Source organism: Scyliorhinus canicula, chromosome 24 (genome assembly GCF_902713615.1).
Source record: "Scyliorhinus canicula chromosome 24, sScyCan1.1, whole genome shotgun sequence".
Taxonomy (NCBI): domain Eukaryota; kingdom Metazoa; phylum Chordata; class Chondrichthyes; order Carcharhiniformes; family Scyliorhinidae; genus Scyliorhinus; species Scyliorhinus canicula.
Genome location: NC_052169.1, coordinates 19375868 through 19395723, shown reverse-complemented (window position 1 = coordinate 19395723; position 19856 = coordinate 19375868). Strand labels below are relative to the sequence as shown.

The following is a 19856-nucleotide window of genomic DNA, read 5'->3' as shown; positions in this document are numbered from 1 at the left end:
AACTGGGTGAAATTTCTATCTCTGTTCAGAAAAATATTTTGACCATTAAGCTGACCATTGACCCTGGGAAGCTCCCGTCTCCCTGAGCCAAATATCTTTGTCTTTGGCATCCATTCTGTGATTTAAAAAAATTCAGACATTCAGATTACTGTTACGTTGAGTACAATTTTTAATAAAATTTTATAAAAGATTTGACACCGCATATGCTCACTGAATTTTTTTTTCTAACTCCTCAAAGTGGGGAACACCAATATCTGAATTCAAGACCACCTTCCAGGAATGTTAAAATAAGGCACTTAACAAATGTCATTCTGTTTTGGCTCTAAACAGGTTGACAATGAATTCAAACACCAGTAGTGTGGCAAGTCAGTGCTGATAAGCTGTCTGAGCAATCTCTGGCCAGTGATAATTTACAAAGCAAGTGTCCAGTGCAGGTAGAAAATATGCTCACCAGTCTTGATTCAGTTACAATGATGGTTAGGCAGCTGTGAACATGGAAGAGAGCACTCTGTACTAGTAGCTGTGACTGTCCTGACAAATTGTTTGAATGGGCATGTGGAGATAGCTCGCGATCAAGCTACTTCCTTAGATCGGTCACTTAAATGACTGGGCACTGTTACATTATAACGGTTCTGCTGAATGGGTGGGATTTTCTAGCCCTTCCCATCAGCGGGACCTTCCCCGGCAGGGGGACGGGCAAGCCATACTTCAGCGACACCAGAAGATCCTGCCAGTGGCCAATTGCGACTTGGCAAAGGGCCCACCAAAAACCCAGGTGAGCTCACATTCTGAGGGCAACTTGTACTCTCGGCCTTTGGGCTCGAGTAGCATGAGCTCTGTTCTTGCAACAATTCTTGTTTACATGACATCTAGGGATAACTTTTGAAAGTTGAGTAGCTCAATCACAAAGCAGTTGAGAGCATGGTTTCTAAAGTCAGTGGAAAATGAAATTAAAGGGATTAAGGGTTATGGTGTTCGGGCTGGAAAAGATCAGCCATGATCTTATTGAATGGTGGAGCAGGCTCGAGGGGCCAGATGGCCTAGTCCTGCTCCTAGTTCTTATGTTCTTAAAATCTTCGGGCACCAGCGATCCATGCAGGCTACTTTTAGAAACAATTTGATCACGTTGGACTTCTCAATATAAATGAGTTATATGCAATTCTAGTGATTTGCATTGATGTGTGTGGTCTTGAGCTGTCTACATTTATATGTGAAAGCAACTTTCTGTAACCTTGTAGATCTAACTACCAAACATTATGCATAGCATTTCTCGCTCTCTCTCTCCTCCCACTCCTCCCCAGTCATTGAACCAGAACAACCTGGGGCAGCACGGTAGCATAAGGGGCAGCACGGTAGCATAGTGGTTAGCATCAATGCTTCACAGCTCCAGGGTCCCAGGTTCGGTTCCCGGCTGGGTCACTGTCTGTGCGGAGTCTGCACGTCCTCCCCGTGTGTGCGTGGGTTTCCTCCGGGTGTTCCGGTTTCCTCCCACAGTCCAAAGATGTGCGGGTTAGGTGGATTGGCCATGCTAAATTGCCCGTAGTGTCCTAAAAAGTAAGGTTAAGGGGGAGTTGTTGGGTTACGGGTATAGGGTGGATATGTGAGTTTGAGTGGGGTGATCATTGCTCGGCACAACATCAAGGGCCGAAGGGCCTGTTCTGTGCTGTACTGTTCTAAATCTAAATCTAAACCTTTTCAGGAAAAAAAAAGCGTTAATGTAATTTTGATTAATGCCAATAAGAATGCTAAAAGCCAACAGACAATCATTGCACATGACATGGTGGTTGCAATGCATCTTGTGTTCAAGGAAAGATCTGTGGAAAGAATCTAGCCATCATTAAATAGTCAAAATGTTGGATCGATTAATATTGAGTTTTGATGACCTTTTGGGGCCATTTATGCACAGCTATACCTCGAGATAAAATAATTTTCATAGAATTGAAAGATGTATTGTGCCTGTGAAGGAGCAGATTTGGTTGTTTTTTCTCATTCTATATACAGATATGCCTCAGTGCAGAACATTTTAGGCTGCACACTTTTATTACCACCATGTATCAAAACAGGTTACAACACATAAACAGCCTGGGAACATACTTCCCAGCAATCAACTATACGGTCTACAAATGTTTTTTGTCCCTATTTTCACCCCCCCCTCCCCGGGGGAAAAATAGCTCATCAAACACGGTCACACAAATCCCTCACCTTTTCTCAAACCCCTCTGCAGAGCCCCTTTAACTCCTACTTTATCTTCTTCAACCGCAGGAACTCGTACAGGTCACCCAACCAAGCCATTATCCCTGGTGGTGATGCCGACCGCAGCTCCAGTAAAATTCACCGCCGTGCAATCAGAGGCGAAGGCCACGACATCGGCCTTCCTCTTTTACATGAGCTCCGGCTTCTCTGAAACACCAAATATCACCACCAAAGTCCACCACCTCCCAGGCTAAGACCGCTAACACTCCACCCAGAATCTTCCCAATTTTTCACAATGCCAAAACATGTGCGCATCATTTGCTGTCCCCCGCCACACTCCTCTCACTCATCTGCTACCCCCTGAAAGAACCCACTCATTCTCGCCCGGGTCATTTGCAACCCTGTGCACCACCTTTAACTGCATCAGGCTCATCCTTACACCGGAGGAGGTCCCGTTTACCCTACTCAGTGCCTCACTCTGTACTCCCCAATTGATCTCCCATCCCATCTCCTCTTCCCATTTCTCCTTTTTATTTATGGGATCTTCACCATCCACTCGCCTCCCTGACCCCCCAGTATATATCCTCAATTCTTCCCTCCCCTTCCGCATCCGGAAACAGCAGCCGCTCCAGCAGGGTGTCTCCCGGCAACCTAGGAAACCCCCTCCAAACATTTCGCGCAAAGTCTCTAACCTGCAGATATCTGAACTCACTGCCCCTTGGAGGCAGTGAAAAATCGTAAAAGATTTTATAGAAATAATTTGGGATGTTCAAATCTGATGTATTAGTGGAACTATGAATACATCACTATTGGTTTTAAAAGCTTACTGCAACTGAAATGTAACGAGCTGACAATTTCTTTAATTAAGTGTAGCAAATTTTGAAAACATGCTCATGATTTTACATGCATATTAACTTGACTGTTTTTGAAAACTGGACACAAGTCACATTGTCCCCAAAAAACACTCCCTATTGGTAAGACTTGGAGATGAAATGAAGGTGAAGAAAAATGTTAGATTTAAGATTACATTGCTAGAAATAAAGTGTTATGTTCTTGGTCAGAAATTTGCTGAACGGTATAATGTAAAACAATTAAAATGTAAACATTGACAATTTTCCTTCTTTTTTAGCTGAACTGAATACTATTGCTCCTGTTATCTCAAACTTCTTCTTGGCCTCGTATGCACTTATCAACTTTTCATGTTTTCATGCCTCATATTCCAAAACTCCAGGTGTGTATTTTAATGATGGACTGCAACTGAACAGAAATTTACAAGAACCTTCTTGTCGCTATGTAGCAACATTTTAGCATTCAAATACTGCAGTGTTCTTCAGGAATTATTAATTTTTCAGTTCAATATACGTTGACATATTGTTAGTTTTTAAAGATTTTCCTTCTGCGGTTTAAAATGAGCGTAATGTGAATCACTTATTGATGTCGTGCCATTTTGTTTTACCAGGGTGGCGTCCTGCATTTAGATTTTACAACATGTGGGTGTCGCTGCTTGGAACTGTGTTGTGCTGTGCCGTCATGTTTGTCATCAACTGGTGGGCAGCTGTAATCACAGTTGCAATTGTATTATTTCTTAATATTTATGTGATTTACAACAAACCAGGTGGGAGTTTTTAGTTATCTTCAGTGAATATGGACTAAGTGATAAATTGAGAGTACCTTTATAAACCTGCTAAAAGTATTTATGAAACCTAGGTTTCCTGGTTTCACTTTGATTTTTCTAGAATGTAGGAGGAGCGGTGTTAGAAATGATAAATAGGTTCATTCCAGTGGTGTGATATTGATAGATGCATGGCCTCTGCCTTCATGCCATTTACCCAGTGAGAGTAATGGAAACATTAGGCCATCGTGTCCAACGTGTACTGTCTGCCTGGGGTTTACTTATGAAGGAGCTCAGACAGTCATATTCTTTTTTTAATAAACATTTTATTGAGGTATTTATGGTTTTATGACATGAAAATATAGTGCAAAAGCAGTCTTCCTCCCTTACAGATCCCACCTTTACTAACCCCCTACTCTAAACTAAGCTTTAAACCCCCCCCCCCCCCCCCCCCACCCTCCTTTCTGCTGATGGTTAATTTTCCCCAAAGAAGTCGACGAACGGCTGCCACCTCCGGGCGAACCCTAACATTGACCCTCTCAAGGCGAACGTGATTTTCTCTAAACAGAGAAAGCTAGCCATGTCAGTTAGCCAGGCCCCCATCTTCGGGGGCTTTGGGTCCCTCCAAGATAATAGTATCCATCTCCAGGCTACCAGAAAGCAAAGGCCAGAACGTCTGCCTCCTTCTCCTCCTGGATTCCCGGGTCTTCCAACACTCTGAAAATCGCCACCTCTGGACTCGGTGCCACCCTTGTTTTCAACACCTTGGACGTGACATCCGTAAACCCCTGCCAGAATCCCCTAAGCTCCGGGCATGCCCAGAACATGTGGACATGGTTCGCTGACCCTCCTGCACACCGTGCGCACCTATGTTCTACTCCAAAGAACCTGCTCATCTGGGCCACTATCATGTGAGTCCGGTGAACGACCTTGAACTGTATCAGGCTGAGCTAGAAGATGGCTTGCTTTCTCCCCATACTCCTTTATAATAAAAAAAAACCCTTTTGAGTGCCAGAGCTGGATGGTCCCAATGGATAGCAAATCAAACTGGGCTTGCAGCTACTTTCTGTACCCAAGCAACTGGGCATGCACCAGCTTCTATTCGCAAGCACCTTTGGGGAAGGGTCAGACGAATATTGTCGATGAATCTCAAGGATGCGGCTCCGCCCTCACCGTCCTATCTAAATGTGCCTTAAAGGAGATTACCGCTTAAGGCAGGGGTGGGCAAACTTTTCTGTGCAAGGGCCACATTCAGAAATTCACAATTTTAAAGGGCCGCATAGTATATTAAGTAAAATAATTACTTCACCCGGTTATGATTCTGGGCGCCTCATATAGAACATAGAACAGTACAGCACAGAACAGGCCTTTCGGCCCTCGACGTTGTGCCGAGCAATGATCACCCTACTCAAGTCAACGTATCCACCCTATACCAGTAAGTAACCCAACAGACCCCCCATTAACCTTAAAAAAAAATTAAAAAATTTAAAATAAAAAATAAAAGTTTTTAAAAAAAATTGTTTTTTTTTTTTTTAATGACTTGGTGGGCCGCATAAAGACTTTTCGGCCCGCGGGCCGTAGTTTGCCCACCCCTGGCTTAAGGACTTCCCGCATGTGATGGGAGAGACAGCGTCGTTCCTATTTAATCTAGTGTACCCCTCAATGCTCCTGGACATGTGCTCACAAAACGCCCTGTCCTTCAGCAGCGCTGTGTCCAGCCTCTACAGTGGGTGCTGACTAGAATCTGTTTCCAGGGCCAAGTCGATGCAGTGTGGAACATGGTCTGAACTTACACTTGCCGAGTGGGGCAGCACAGTAGTGCAAGTGGCTAGCACTGTGGCTTCACAGCGCCAGGGTCCCAGATTTGATTCCCTGCTGGGTCACTGTCTTTGTGGAGTTTGCATGTTCTCCCCGTGTCTGCGTGGGTTTCCTCCGGGTGCTCTGGTTTCCTCCCACAGTCCAAAGACGTGTAGGTTAGGTGGATTGGCCATGCTAAATTACCTTTGGAGACCAAAAAGGTTAGGAGGGGTTATTGGGTTATGGGGATAGGGTGGAAGTGAGGGCTTAGTTTGTCGGTGCAGACTCGATGGGCCGAATGGTCTCCTTCTGCACTGTATGTTCTATGTATTCTGCTCCCCGCACCCAGGATAGGGACACACCCATTGGGAAAATAATGAGAACTCCTTGTCCCCTGAGCGCACAAACTAAGGTTCTAGCCCCCCCTGATTTGTTCCATATAGGCCAGGAGCACCTTCACCATTCTCATGAGAGCAAACGATTTAGGCCTGGATTAATCTAGTTTAGGATCCAGCTCACAGTTGAATTCCCCTCCCAAAATCAGTTGGTGTGTATCCAGGCCAGGACTGGAAGACAACACTCTTCTAACACATTATTTGGCATGTAGACATTTACTAGCACTACCGATGTGCACATCAAAGGCCCACTGATCATCACTAATCTGCCATTGGGATCCGCTTCGTTCCTAGTGGCCGAAAAAAACCCATTTATTAACTAAGATTACTGCACCTCGGGGCCTGTCTATCAAATCCTGAATGGAACACTTGGCTCATTCACCCCTTCCTCAGTCTGATCTGACCCCTCACCTGCAAATGGTCCCCTGCAAAAACACCACATCAGTACTTAGATTCATTAGGTGAACAAAAACTGTCAACCCTTTTACCTCTTTCTTCCGTCTTCTATCTTGGTGCAAATGGCTGTCTGGATTATTAGTAGGTATAATTTATCTTTGCACAAATATGGTGCATTAGTGGGAATTCAGGGCCACAGTGATTAAGCACAAGTGGAAGACCGATTTCTGTATCAAAAATCATAAATTATTTTGCTTCAATTTTTGATACTGACTCTTTAAAATACTTTTTTTTTAAAACAGAGGTGAACTGGGGCTCTTCGGCGCAGGCCATGTCTTATGTCACTGCCCTTCAAGATGCCCTATCACTGACTGGGGTCAATGATCATATTAAGAATTTCAGGTATGAAGGGAACGGTGGCTATGGAAAGTATTTTCCTCATCGGTTTTTCAGCATCAGTAACTGTGCTAAACTTTGATATTCTTTGTTTTTAATTTAATGAATTTTGTTAGAGACCTGGAATTGTTATCACCTTTTTAAATAAATTTGAAAAATCGGTGAGAAATTGAAGGGATTAGCTGTTGAATAAACTGTTCTTTCCCAGTTAAGAAAATCGAATTAACAAAATAATCCATAGAAATATTGAAAATATTGCCCCAGCAGTTTCTCAGGAATATGACTGCAAATATTGGATAAATTACAAGGTGCAAATAATGCTATTTGATTGTCAAATAAATCACTTGAAGAAAAGTTGCATAAATATTTGGTCAAAGGGAAAAAAGGAAAATAATAAGGGTAAGAATTGGCTGAGGTAAGTATAGGAAAACTTAAAGATCAAGCAGCATCTGCGGTGAAACAGAAAAGCTAACCATTCTAGAATTAACCTCCCATCACAATTTAACGAGTTAATTGATGATTAAATGTGGTTCTGAGACTGTTTGATGCCAGAGAGCCTTTTATCTGTAGGTGCTGTTAGATGAAACAAATGGTCTTGCAATCTGAAAAAGGATGAAGTTATGCTGAACAAAATTGATTAGGGGGCTAAGAAGAACACAGATGTGTCATAAGTAGTTTATCATTGAACGTCTGCTATAACTGAGCCTACTGCAAAGATGGAACAATTAAGGTGGCATACTGGCCTGTCTAAATGTAGAGAAATGCAGTATGAAAATCAGCATGAAAATATGAACCTGCAACTTCAGAAAAGCAAGAGATCTTGCAATGCCCATTTTTATTTATTGATAAATAGGTCATATTGTTGGACAGTTTCAATACTAAAATCCACTGTATAAAATGTGTTTGATATTTCCGCTTTTATCTTAATCCTATGTATATGTCCCAATCTTTATTTGGGTCCCTGTATTCAAAAAATACTAAAATGTTCATGATAATCAGTGCTATTCACTTCCTGGTTTACCATCTGAAAATTAGTCAATCTGGCCGCTTGCTCACTGCTCAACTTGTTTGATGACTTCTGTTTCTGGATGCTAGAGATCCCCTATAAGTGGCGCCTGAATAAAACCAACATTGTAATTGGGGAAAATTGATGTCATAGAACGTGCTAAATCTTTGTGGGCAGCCTTCTTTGAAGTCACCAGTGAACACTGTCCTTTCGCCCGAACCTTAAAATCTGGGCCATTAGCTATTCTCAAGATGGGTTAATCGCTATAACGTTAAGTGTTATAATTGAGGAAATAATATACCATGTAATGCATTTAATGTACTCTCAAACACTTTCCAAATGACAAATGTTTTTAAAGAATCTGATTTCATAACTCTTTTCTCTCTCTTTCTCTCTCTCTTCCCCACCCCACCCCAAAAGAACATTTATGATTTATTTTTTCTTCTTTAGGCCACAGTGCATTGTATTGACGGGATCACCTATGACCAGGCCAGCCTTGTTGGATTTAACACTTTCTTTCACCAAGAACTTTAGTCTCTGCATCTGTAGTCAAGTATTTATGGTAATTGCTATATGACAGACCTCTGAGTGATAATTTTGATTGCTTTAACTTCAATGCCAAATGGTCATAGTGGCAGCAAATCTGAAGTTTTGGGGAAATATGGATACATGTTTCTCTTGTACACAATTATTCTTCAGTACCTCCACATAGTAGTAGGATAACTATTGTGGTACAAATCTCTTGGAACTGTGGCTACAGCTGTCTTAATACTGCCACTGGTCACCAGAGCTTCTATGTCAGGAGGGGATGTCTCCACCAGAGAAACTTGATAAAGTGAGAATTGCTTTGTTTGCTCAAAAGTTACGCCTGATCCCAAATCATCTCAAACACAGACCTTTATCCAAATAACTTCCACATGTGTTGGAGAGTGTAAAAGGCCAGTTAACATCTGACCAGGATTCCCTCAGCAAAGCTCAGGTGCAGCCACATCAGTAGACCGTGGGCGGGATGCTCTGTTCCGCCGGCTGCGTGTTTCTCACACGTGTGCTGTCTTGACAGCAGGACACTTCTCTTCCCATTGATTGGAAATGGGATTTCCCAGTGTACCGACCCCACACCGCCATGAAACCCATTGGCGGGGGTGAAACCCGCTGGCTGGGGTGCGTTGCGGTGAGAAAATTGAATCACAACGACCGGAGACTGTTGAAGTCATTTTCAAAAGTTGGACTTCTGAGAGTATAGTACTTGCAAACTTTCCTTCAACTTCCACTGTTAAAGGTCCAGGACACAATATGTCCTGTGACACGGTAGCACAGTGGTTAGCACTGTCGCTTCACAGTTCCAGGGTCCCAGGTTTGATTCCCGGCTTGGGTCAGGGACACTGTCTGTGCGGAGTCTGCACGTTCTCCCCGTGTCTGTGTGGGTTTCCTCCGGGTGCTCCAATTTCCTCTGGCAGTCCAGAGATGTGCAGGTTAGGTGGATTGGCCATGCTAAATTGCCCCAAGTGTCCAAAAAAATGTTTGGTGGGGTTACTGGGTTAGGGGGATAGGGTGGAGGTGTAGGCTTAAGTGGGGCGCTCTTTCCGAGGGCCGATGCAGACTTGATGGGCCGAATGGCCTCCTGCACTGTAAATTCTATGATCTATGATGTGACCTCTTAACAAGACTCTGATGGGAGGGTTCCTGTGATTTTTGTTTTGTTTTTATAATGAGAATTTTTCATGCAATTTAAGAGGAAGAGTTGACATGATGCTCATACTGCATGGATTCCTGGATTAACCTGCCTCGACATAGGGTATGCTGATGACTCTCTCAATGCCCAGGCCTGTTGATATCACCTCCAGGAATATACACCCTTGTTTCTAGTGTTTGTACATTGATGTGCTTGCACAGAAGGTGCTGGGATTGGGGGGTTTGCGGGACTCTAATTTCTTATGGTGTATCAACAGACAATGAACCAAGGATACAGTGATAGCTCAGTCAGCAGGTTAGCACTTTGTGGAGAGTTACATGATTAAAACTGTAAAATTTTAAGGAATAATAACAACAACTTGCAACTCAGAGTGGCAGAGTATAAAACATCTGGGGCCGGATTCTCCGCTGGTGGGATTCTCCGTTTTGCCGGTGCCTGTGGGTTTCTCAACGGCGTAGGCTGCCCCACAATGGGAAACCCCATTGACCGGCCGATGTAATGGAGAATCCCGCCGGTGGGTCGGGGCAGAAGAGGGGGGGGGACCAGAATCCAGCCCCTAATGTTGTTCAAAGATAGGTGTAAATAAATGAATTTCTAACCCAGAAGAGAGGGTTATGCGGATTGACTGAAGTTTGGTAAAGAGCTTTGAGGAGGTTTATAAGAAGATACTTTATCAAGTTAGTGGGAAAGTTCAAGAATGTCCTGTGTTGAAGTAGAAGTAAAGTTTAGCAATGTGTAAAATAGTCCAGTTAATTTTGTCCATCTGATCATTGCGTTGCTGTTTTTTTTTATTAGGGTTCACGAAAACAGACAGTAAGTGACATTAACCTGAGCATGGATAGATACCAACAGTGGCTTGCGAAGAACAAAAAAAAAGCCTTCTATGCAGCAGTGGCTGGAGACAACCTGCGTGATGGAGTAAAGTGCTTACTTCAGGTTGTTTCTCTAAACTTGTATTATCAAATATATTATCAAATACTTAAGGCATCAAAGTTGACCGCTGGATGTACTGTCAGTCTAACTACATTTGATTTGGTAAAGTATTTACATTGTTAAAATAAATTTTAATCAATTAGCAGGTACCAACAATTTTAAATGTGTTTCAGATTATAGAATTTAAGCTGCTTACTAACCGTATTCTTCAAAACAAGTGACTGTTACATTATTTAAATGGCGGTTAATATTTCTTATCAGGAAAACTGAATTGGTTAGTCAGCTGTGATTGGTTGTTGGTGTTCATGGAATGTGATCCTAAATAGTTCTCAACACTTCAACTCTGAATTTTGGGTGGCACAGTGGTTAGCACTGCTGCCTCACAGCGCCAGGGATCTGGGTTTGATTTCGACCTCGGATGGCTGTCTTGCGGAGTCTGCACGTTCTCCCCGTGTCTGTGTGGGTTTCCTCCGGGTGTTCCAGTTTCCTCCCAGTCCAAAGATGTGCAGGTTAGGTGGATTGGCCATGATAAATTGCCCCTTAGTGACCAACAAAAAGGGGTTACAGGGGAAAAGACGGGATTATGCTTAGGGTGGCCTTTCTAAGGGTCGGTGTAGACACGATGGACTAAATGGCTGCCTCCTGCACTGTAGGGATTCTATGATAGGAATTACAGTGAACTTTACAGCACAGAAATGTCATTCTGCCCAACAGGAGCCGCCTCAGCTCCCTATCAACATATCCTTCAATTCTATTCCTTTATCCCTGATAGATGTGTTGTTCCTCGTGTCTTAATAATGCTCGTAGTCTCAAAGGTGGAGAAGATGCTTTATTGTGAATTTGTTCTGTCTTCCAAGCTTAACTTACGGCTACCTCAAATGCTGCCTGCCTGTGTCCTGCTACCAGTGCTGCCTTCCATGAAGTGTGTCCTCACTTCCTGTCCCGGTGTATTTATAGCTCTCCCGTGCTCCCTCTAGTGCTTGCTCAGTTGTATTGCATCTACTCAGATCTACAATCACCACATCCCCCTTTTTGTCTTTACATATTTTCTGTACATCGTTAAAGAAAATAGTACAAAACAGTTACTTATGATATGTGTATCTATACAAGTGATGGTGCTATTGCATATTTTACAAAGCCAATTTACATTTATGAGTCCAAACTTGATGAATTTGTTCACTGAGTTTTTTCTTTTGTTGTTGTTGACGTGGTGAATGTTGTCGATGTTCTTGTTATTTTAAGTAACCAATGCATCATCCCGAGGTGTTTGCATGGTCGAACCACTGATGTTGACTGACATGGACTTTTTTCTGTGATTGTGGTATCGATTTTTATGTCATCTGCCTTGAAAGCTGGTGTGCTTGCTTGTTCTGGAGCAGATGTGAGTTTGTGCGATTCGTTGTCATCCCATGGCCTGTTTGCAGTCTTGTCATTGTTTTGCAGTGTGCTGTGGCATTGTCCTTCATGTGCAGAGTTGTACCATTTTGTACCAGTCGTTGTTTCATTGCTGTTGTTTCTGTCGTTCCTGTCTTTGTTGTTTTCGTTGCCGTTCTTGTTGCTGTTTTTGTCGTTTCTGTCTTTGTTGTTGTCACTATCGTTGTTATGCTTCTTGTTGGTTTTGTTGTTCTTCTTGTAGTTTTTGTTGGTGCTGTTGGTGTTGTTTCTGCTGTGCTTCTTTTGGCTTTTGTTTTTCTTGTTATGCTCAATGAGTGTCCCGAGTGGATAATTTGAGTCATTGTCACAGTGATTGGTGCGAGTGTCCTTTGTGGAATCTGTTGCATTGAACGTTTCGTCTCGAGAATGGTGAAACTGATCTGATGTTGCATTGATGCTGGTGACATCAGTCATTTGTGGTGGATTTGATTTGTCGTCTTTGCTTCCTTTGTGCCCCTCTTCTGGAGTCAGATTCTTCACTATTTCAATTGACGTGGTCTCTCTGAACTCTTGGCGCTCCTCTTCTGGAGTCAAAATCTTCATGGTTTCTGTTGATGTGGTCTCACTGGACTCTTGGTGCTCCTCTTCTGGAGTCAAAATCTGCATGGTTTCTATTGCTGTGGTCTCACTGGACTCTTGGGTGGCCCGACTCTGTGCTTCTGTACAGACAAGCTGAGAACTGTCTCGCTGTGATCCTGTAACTCCTGTATGTCGAGTGTGATCACCTTGTCACTGTTTTCGCATGCAGTGGGTAGATGTACATTGTCTTCTTTTTGATTGTGAGCTTGGTAGACTTGCGGTTGCTCAGATACGGCGGGTTGACCTTCGTGGTCTTGTTCATGCATGGTGTTCGCCAGGGAGTGTTTGCTTGCTTCCCTTTTGGAGTCTTTATCACTCTCACTGTGGAGCCTTTCTGTGCTCTGTGTGGCATCGTCTTCGTCTTGGGTATTGCTGTCATCCAATGTATCGACGATCTGCCATGGCACCGTGGTGTTGGATTCATCTACCATGAGTAGATTCGTGTTGAGCTTTGCGACCGTGTCGCTGATATCAGCATATCCGAATAACTCAGCCATGTCTGAGTAGTATTCTTCGAAAACCAAATCATTATGGTTGTATTCATCTACCACGAGTAGATTCGTGTTGAGCTTTGCGACCGTGTCGCTGATGCTGTGATCAGCATATCCGAATAACTCAGCCATGTCTGAGTAGTATTCTTCGAAAACCAAATCATCTTTTTTTGTTTCGGATTTCTTTTTGTTCTCTTCACTTTGGGTGGTGCAGACTGCTTTTTCCAGGGTGTTGTGCAAGTTGTTTTCAACTGCTGGTTTAAGTTCAGGTGTTTTTTTGTCTTCTGAGGAAAGAAAGTTTGGTTTACCGCTTTAAGTATCTCGTTTTCAATTATCGGGCATTTCCCTTTTAAGTAGGCGTGGTCCGGATGCTCAGACATCATGACGCTCGTGACGTCATGCGTAGGAATCAATTGCGTACACGCAAATCGGCCTTCCTTTACTGTGCAGTTTTGTGTCCGCTGCGCATGACGATCCGTGACCAAAACGTTTTGAGGCTGCGCTTGCGCATGCGCATAACAATCAGCAACAAGAACTTTTTTTAAAACTGCGCTTGCGCATGTGCAGAACGCAAAACGAGTGATTGTAACTGCGCATGCGTGGCTTCCGTTTCCTGCGCATGCGCAGACGCAGTTTTTTGTTCTTTGAGTGCCCGAGACTGTAAAATGTGCTCCGATGCAATTTTATCACGAATTTCAGCGTTTTTTCTTTCTGAAAGTTGTAAGTTACCTTTTCCTTTCGATCTGGACTGGATTTCAGCATTTTGGCTTTGTGAAAAATTCAAGTTATTTCTTCTTTTTGATCTGTACTTTTCACTCGCGATTTCTTGACTGAAGCCTTTCTGTTTGTAGAGTTTTGCATCACTCAGTCTCTGTGCAGTTTGGCCTCTGAACATGCCATGCTGTTCAAATTCCTTACAGTACTCTTCAAATTTTTTTAGTATTATTTGTCAGTTGTTGCTGTCTTCATCTTTTGAGTATTTAAATCCATTATATACTTTCCTAGCTTCATGCCCTGCGATGAGCATTGCTATTTTAATTTCGTCTGAGGCTGCTGCTACATCATTAGCTATGATATATAAATCGAACATTTGTTTAAATATTTTCCAGACATTTCTTACATTGCCGGTCGTGTCCAGCTGAGGTGGGGTTCCAAGCCACATCCTCGAATCAGCAATGTCTTCCCAAGTCCAATGTCCAGTAGGAGATTTCCATGCCATTTTGTTCTTTCTGTGTCTGCAGCTGAGTTGTCCTGTAGTAAGCGCCTGAAGCCACTCTTGGTACCATGTGTTGTTCCTCGTGTCTTAATAAAGCTCGTAGTCTCAAAGGTGGAGAAGATGCTTTATTGTGAATTTGTTCTGTCTTCAGAGCTTAACTTACGGCTGCCTCAAATGCTGCCTGCCTGTGTCTGTGTCCTGCTACCAGTGCTGCCGTCCGTGAAGTGTGTCCTCACTTCCTGTCCCGGTGTATTTATACCTCTCCCTTGCTCCCTCTAGCGCTTGCTCAGTTGTATTGCATCTACTCAGATCTACAATCACCACAATAGACTTATCTTGCTTCTTCTTAAATGTATCTATGGTATTCAGTTCAACCACTCCCATGTAGTAGAAAGTTCCAAATCGTCGCTCTTCTGAGTAATTGCTATCTGTTTCATCATTGTATAACATGCTTTATCGGGATTGTTTTGAATAGCAGTAGTGATTTAGAATTTTAAGTCCTCTGGTAGGACAATTCGAAGTATAAAGTGAGGAGATGCAGATTGGCAATCAGAGGGACATAGTATGCTTAGAAGCTGCTGCCAGATCATTAGGAGAAATTTGATGCTTAGAAAATTGAAAGGAAAGTAACATTATCACCAGTGTAAAACTTGTATCCCTCTGTCCTGTTCAATTCTCATCATCAATAAACTTGCATACTTCTGAAAACGATGGCAGCGAGTGTTTGACAACAAAGACCTCCAAGGCAACAATAGTCTTTGTGTTGCCGTCATCACTGTCTCCATTGGATCTTCCAGATTCAATAGGATTGTTGGACAAATGCTAGTATGCTTCTTGAAGTCAGCTCCACAGGCATTCAGGCAAAACTCCTGCAAAATCAACTTCTGTAGGCTGGGCTTATGTGTCCGGATGGATGAAAAGTGTCTCCGCTCCCCAGGTCTCGTTTTCTCAACTCTCAAAAGGCCAGGGTTCCAGGGGAGAAGTAAGAAAACACTTCAAAGATTTGAAGCATGGAAACATTGACATTAATGACTTGTTACCAATCATTTATGACAACAATTTGTGGCTTTGAGTCACAACATCTTACTAATGAGGCAAAGGCCTTTTCAGACTTGTGTCCGCCTCAATTATTGCATAAATCAAGTATGGTTACTATTGCCCAGGTGTTCCTCCTACTTGTGCTTCTCTAATCTGCTCTGGTCTACATCCCATTACCAGATCTGGCCTCTCTCGTTGGACTTGCATGCTGGGTTGAAAAAGAGTCCTGTACTAATTGTAGGAAGTTCATCGCTTATATTTGCTTACTACTACTGGCTGATTAATTTTGGGGTATTTGAAATCCCCCATAAATTACCCTATATTTTTCACTAATTTCCCTGATTTGTTTGTTGTATAATCTTTTGGCTTTGTTAATTACTGTTCGTTGGGCAAGGTGAGCATTGAGCCTACCGAGAATTCTGGTCAAGTTAATCTTGTCATTACTATTGATTTGTGGAGTGCGTTCAATCATCTATTGTATGGAGCAAGACCATTTTGTTTTATAAAAATATGATTTGTGAATATTAGATCACTTCATGTCAAATAGTTTATTTCCCATACTCCGTCTGATTTTTGTTTTTGTTTTTCAATTTTTAGAGTTGTCAGCAGCAATAAGGGATAATGGTTTCAGCTTGTAGTTCTGATAATCAAAGGGCTCCATTTATCACTGAGTTAATTGAGTCATAACGAGGTTTTTCTAGGATTCACCTTGAAATGATTTTCTCCATTGTTGGAGGTAATATTCTCGCCTGCCTCTGGCCATGAGCCCTACACGATACGATGTCCCCTTTGGAGATGTATTTGCAGAATCAGTTGTGCAGCATAAGGGGCTGGTTTAGTACAGTGGGATAAATAGCTGGCTTTTAAAGCAGACCAAGGCAGACCAGCAGCGCAGGTTCAATTTCTGTACCAGGTTCCCCGAACAGGCGCCGGAATGTGGCGACTGGGGCTTTTCACAGTAATTTCATTTGAAGCCTACTTATGACGAGAAGCGATTTTCATTTCATTTCCTATGTTGGCAGAAAGGGGACTTCGAATAGGCGATTGAGTTTTAGCTCTTTTCTAATAAAATCAGATGGTGGCTGAAGACCTGGGAATGATTATACAGTATTCATATTGCTCACTAAACATTGATCTTAGTAACAGCTATCAGTTATTGTTAAATTGAATCATGGGATCTTTATAATTTGAAAATGGGTCCTTCCCACTTTCATGAAGGTCAAACATTTTGACTGGATAATCCTTCAGGTCCGTGGCTACATGATCCTTCATCCCCATGCCATCATGATTGTATGGTTATTGATAAGTTCTCCATGCTTCAATAAAACTAACATATTTTTACACATCAATCTTCATTTATCACCCAGAATTTGTAATCTGTATACTCCTGGAGAATCGTAAAGGCTGCCGTGGGATAGGCTGTGACCCACGGCAGCCTTCACGGCCACTTCCAGGGCCGATTCTCTCCCCCCCCCCCCCCCCCCCCCCCAAACCGGGCGGGGCTAGGAGCGCGACCACGTGCGTCACAGCGGCGCGGCCTTGACAACCGCCGTCAAGGCCGCACGTCAAGCGTCACGCCGGCTAAAGCGGCCGATGACATCAGCCGCGCATGCGCAGGTTGGACAACGCCAACCCGCTCATGCGCAGTTGCCGTCTTTCTCCTCAGCCGCCCGGCAAGATGTGGCGGCTTGATCTTGCCGGGCAGCGGAGGGGAAAGAGTGCGTCTGTTTTGGATGCTGGCCCGACGATTGGTGGACACCGATCGCGGGCCTGTCCCCTCCCGAGCACAGTCGTGGTGCTCCCGTGCCAATCGGGCCTCTAGATGCCCCAAACAGGCATCTGGCGCCCGTTTCACGATGGCAGCAAGCAGGTGTGTTTGCTGCCGTGTTGAAACGGGCGTGAAGGCCCAGCTGCTCGGCCCATCGGCCTCGGAGAATCGCCGCTCGCCGTAAAAAACGGTGAGCGGCGATTCGTAGCGTGGTTCTGGCATGGGGGGGGGGGGGGGGCGGGTGGAGGAGGAGAATAGCGGGAGGGCGTGAAAAATGTCGGGAGGCCCTCCCGCTATTTTCCCACCTGGTGTGGGGGGCGGAGAATCGCGCCCGTTAACTTTTATCTAATACAAAGCTGTTGGTTTTCATTTGATTCAAATTTAATGTAAAAGATCTCCTTTGGACAAAGTGGAGAAAATGATACTTGGTAAAGTCTGCAAAGCTTTCATAACATTTACCATAAATGTTTGATTGGACACTATTCTACTTGTTTCCCACTAGGCTTCTGGATTGGGTCGAATGAAACCGAATACACTTGTGATTGGATACAAAAAAGACTGGTGTACTGCTAGTTCTCAAGATGTTGAAAATTACGTTGGCATTTTGCAGTAGGTAGTTCTTGCTATGTTTGGTTAAAGTGTGATTCTTAGAAGTCGTGACTTTTCATCTCGGCACCTCCGATGCATCGTAGCATTTGACTAAATCTGTTTAACTCCGATGTAACCGTCTCAGAGCTGCAGAGAAAGATGGACCTAGTGCTTCTAGAAACAAGAGTTGGATTTTCATCATAAGAAGTGGGAATTGGAAGTCCGAGGTTTTCCTGGTGTTGTGATTTTGTCTCTGTCCAGCCATTGCCTACTGGCAGGAGTCTGATTGGGTAGAGGTCTGGATGGCCTGGAGTCGGCCTGGCACTGGAGGGGGAGACAGAAGCAACCTGATGCTGACCAGGTCAAAAGGGCAGATGTGCAGATCATTGGGTGCCTCTTGCCCAGTGTCCACTTTATATATAACTCTGAAGCCATATATTTGGAAAAGCTTGCACTCTCTAGCACAGCTCTGTAAACAAACCCACAGTGTAGAATTCATTAGTGATTTGAAGGTAGCTAAGCCATCAAATTGGTATTCCTCTCCACAACTGTGTAAAAAAGCTCTGCAGAGCAGAACCCATGAGGGACTTTGAAGTTAGCCAATTAGCTCTCATGTTTAAAGCATGAATGAAAGCTTTGGAAACAGTTTAAGTAATTAACTATTGATCTCCAGATTGGTCTATGCTTTCAATATTGTACAATGCAGGATATCATCTTATCCAGTAGATCAGTGTTTACAATTTTATTTTTCCTGGGTCTCACTTTTGCCAACTGTTTGACCTTCGGGATGCATGCCACATTCGCTTACCTGTAATGTAACAGATCAGCCTGCTTAGTCCACACAATCTAACTCCAATCAGGTTCACAAGAGGAGAGGGTAGTGCAGGGTTCATCTGGTTCTTTTGTGCAGTCTTCATCTTTATGAGAACAGAAAATCCAGCCTTGCACCTGTAGGTCATCATAAACAACAACAAAATGTTTGTTTTACTCACCACTGCACAACTAGGAGATGTGAATCCAGAATTCTGACAGCCTCCTGGACTTGTGGCGCGTATTTCAACCTCCTGGATTTGTAGCGTGTATTTAATGTGCTATCACAGGTCCGGTCTACTCATTTGGAGTCCGCTTTAAGTTAATAACTGACTTATGGGAGCCGATTTAGTGCCGTGGGTTAGACAGCTGGTTTGTGATGCAGAACAATTCCTGAACCGGCTGAGGTTGTTCATGAAGGCCTGCCTTCTCAACCTTGCCCCTCACCTGAGGTGTGGTGATCCGCAGGTTAAACCACAACCAGTCAGCTCTCCCTCTCAAAGGAGAAAGGAGCCTATGGTCATCTGGGATGATGGTGACTTTATCTTTTAATAACGACTCTGGGGTCTTAAACTCAAGGATTTTTCACCACCTCTTCTCTTTCAAAATCTGAAATTTCTCCTCTGGAAAGTAGCAACAAAAACTGTTGATCAGCGCAGCCAGATGCGACTGAATAAGGCTCGTCAGTCTATTCGCAGTTCCCTTACTAACACTTTTCTTCAACGTGCCATAGCAGTGTGGGGAACATGAAATGAAAGTCGCTTATTGTCACGAGTAGGCTTCAAATGAAGTTACTGTGAAAAGCCCCTAGTCGCCACATTCCGGCGGCTGCCCGGGGAGGCTGTTATGGGAATCGAACCGTGCTGCTGGCTTGCTTGGTCTGCTTTCAAAGCCAGCAATTTTGCCCTGTGCTAAGCAGCCCCTACATGTAGAACATGTAGTTTTTGGTTTTGTACTCTCACTTCCAAAACTTTCAATCAATTTGGAAAGCATCTATTTCTTCACTGCTGGAAGCAATCATCATACTTTCTTTGCTTTTGAGGTTCAGTTTGTTTGAATTTGGAAAAAAGAAAACGTCTGCATAGTGAGACCGAGTTAGCATCCAACTTTCATCGCCAAACAAATCAGCCAGAGGAGACTATTTGTCAAGCAGGAAAGTGTGGATATCAGCTCAGTTGCAAAATCTGCCAAGCACCTGAACCCTTGACAGTCAACACATCTGTGTGGACGGGCAGCACGGTGGCGCAGTGGGTTAGCCCTGTGCCTCACGGCGCCGAGGTCCCAGGTTCGATCCCGGCTCTGGGTCACTGTCTGTGTGGAGTTTGCACATTCTCCCCGTGTTTGCGTAGGTTTCGCCCCCCACAACCCAAAGATGTGCAAGGTAGGTGGATTGGCCATGCTAAATTGCCCCTTAATTGGAAAAAAAATGAATTGGGTACTCTAAATTAAAAAAAAACCCACATCTGTGTGGAACAACAAACGTGTGTGCGCAGCCCCTAGATCGAACAGAG

The 19856-nt window shown here is 43.7% G+C and overlaps 1 protein-coding gene across 3 annotated transcripts in view; it reads left to right on the top strand.

The window, feature by feature from the left end:
- Window positions 1-19856, top strand: part of slc12a1 (solute carrier family 12 member 1) — a 106820-nt gene that overhangs the window by 58885 nt on the left and 28079 nt on the right. For all 3 annotated transcript variants that reach the window (XM_038784360.1, XM_038784359.1, XM_038784361.1), the window contains 6 exons: window positions 3323-3424; window positions 3653-3808; window positions 6696-6795; window positions 8246-8357; window positions 10284-10424; window positions 17450-17556. In XM_038784360.1, coding sequence (XP_038640288.1) covers window positions 3323-3424; window positions 3653-3808; window positions 6696-6795; window positions 8246-8357; window positions 10284-10424; window positions 17450-17556 — 718 coding nt within the window. The remainder of the gene's footprint in view (window positions 1-3322; window positions 3425-3652; window positions 3809-6695; window positions 6796-8245; window positions 8358-10283; window positions 10425-17449; window positions 17557-19856) is intronic.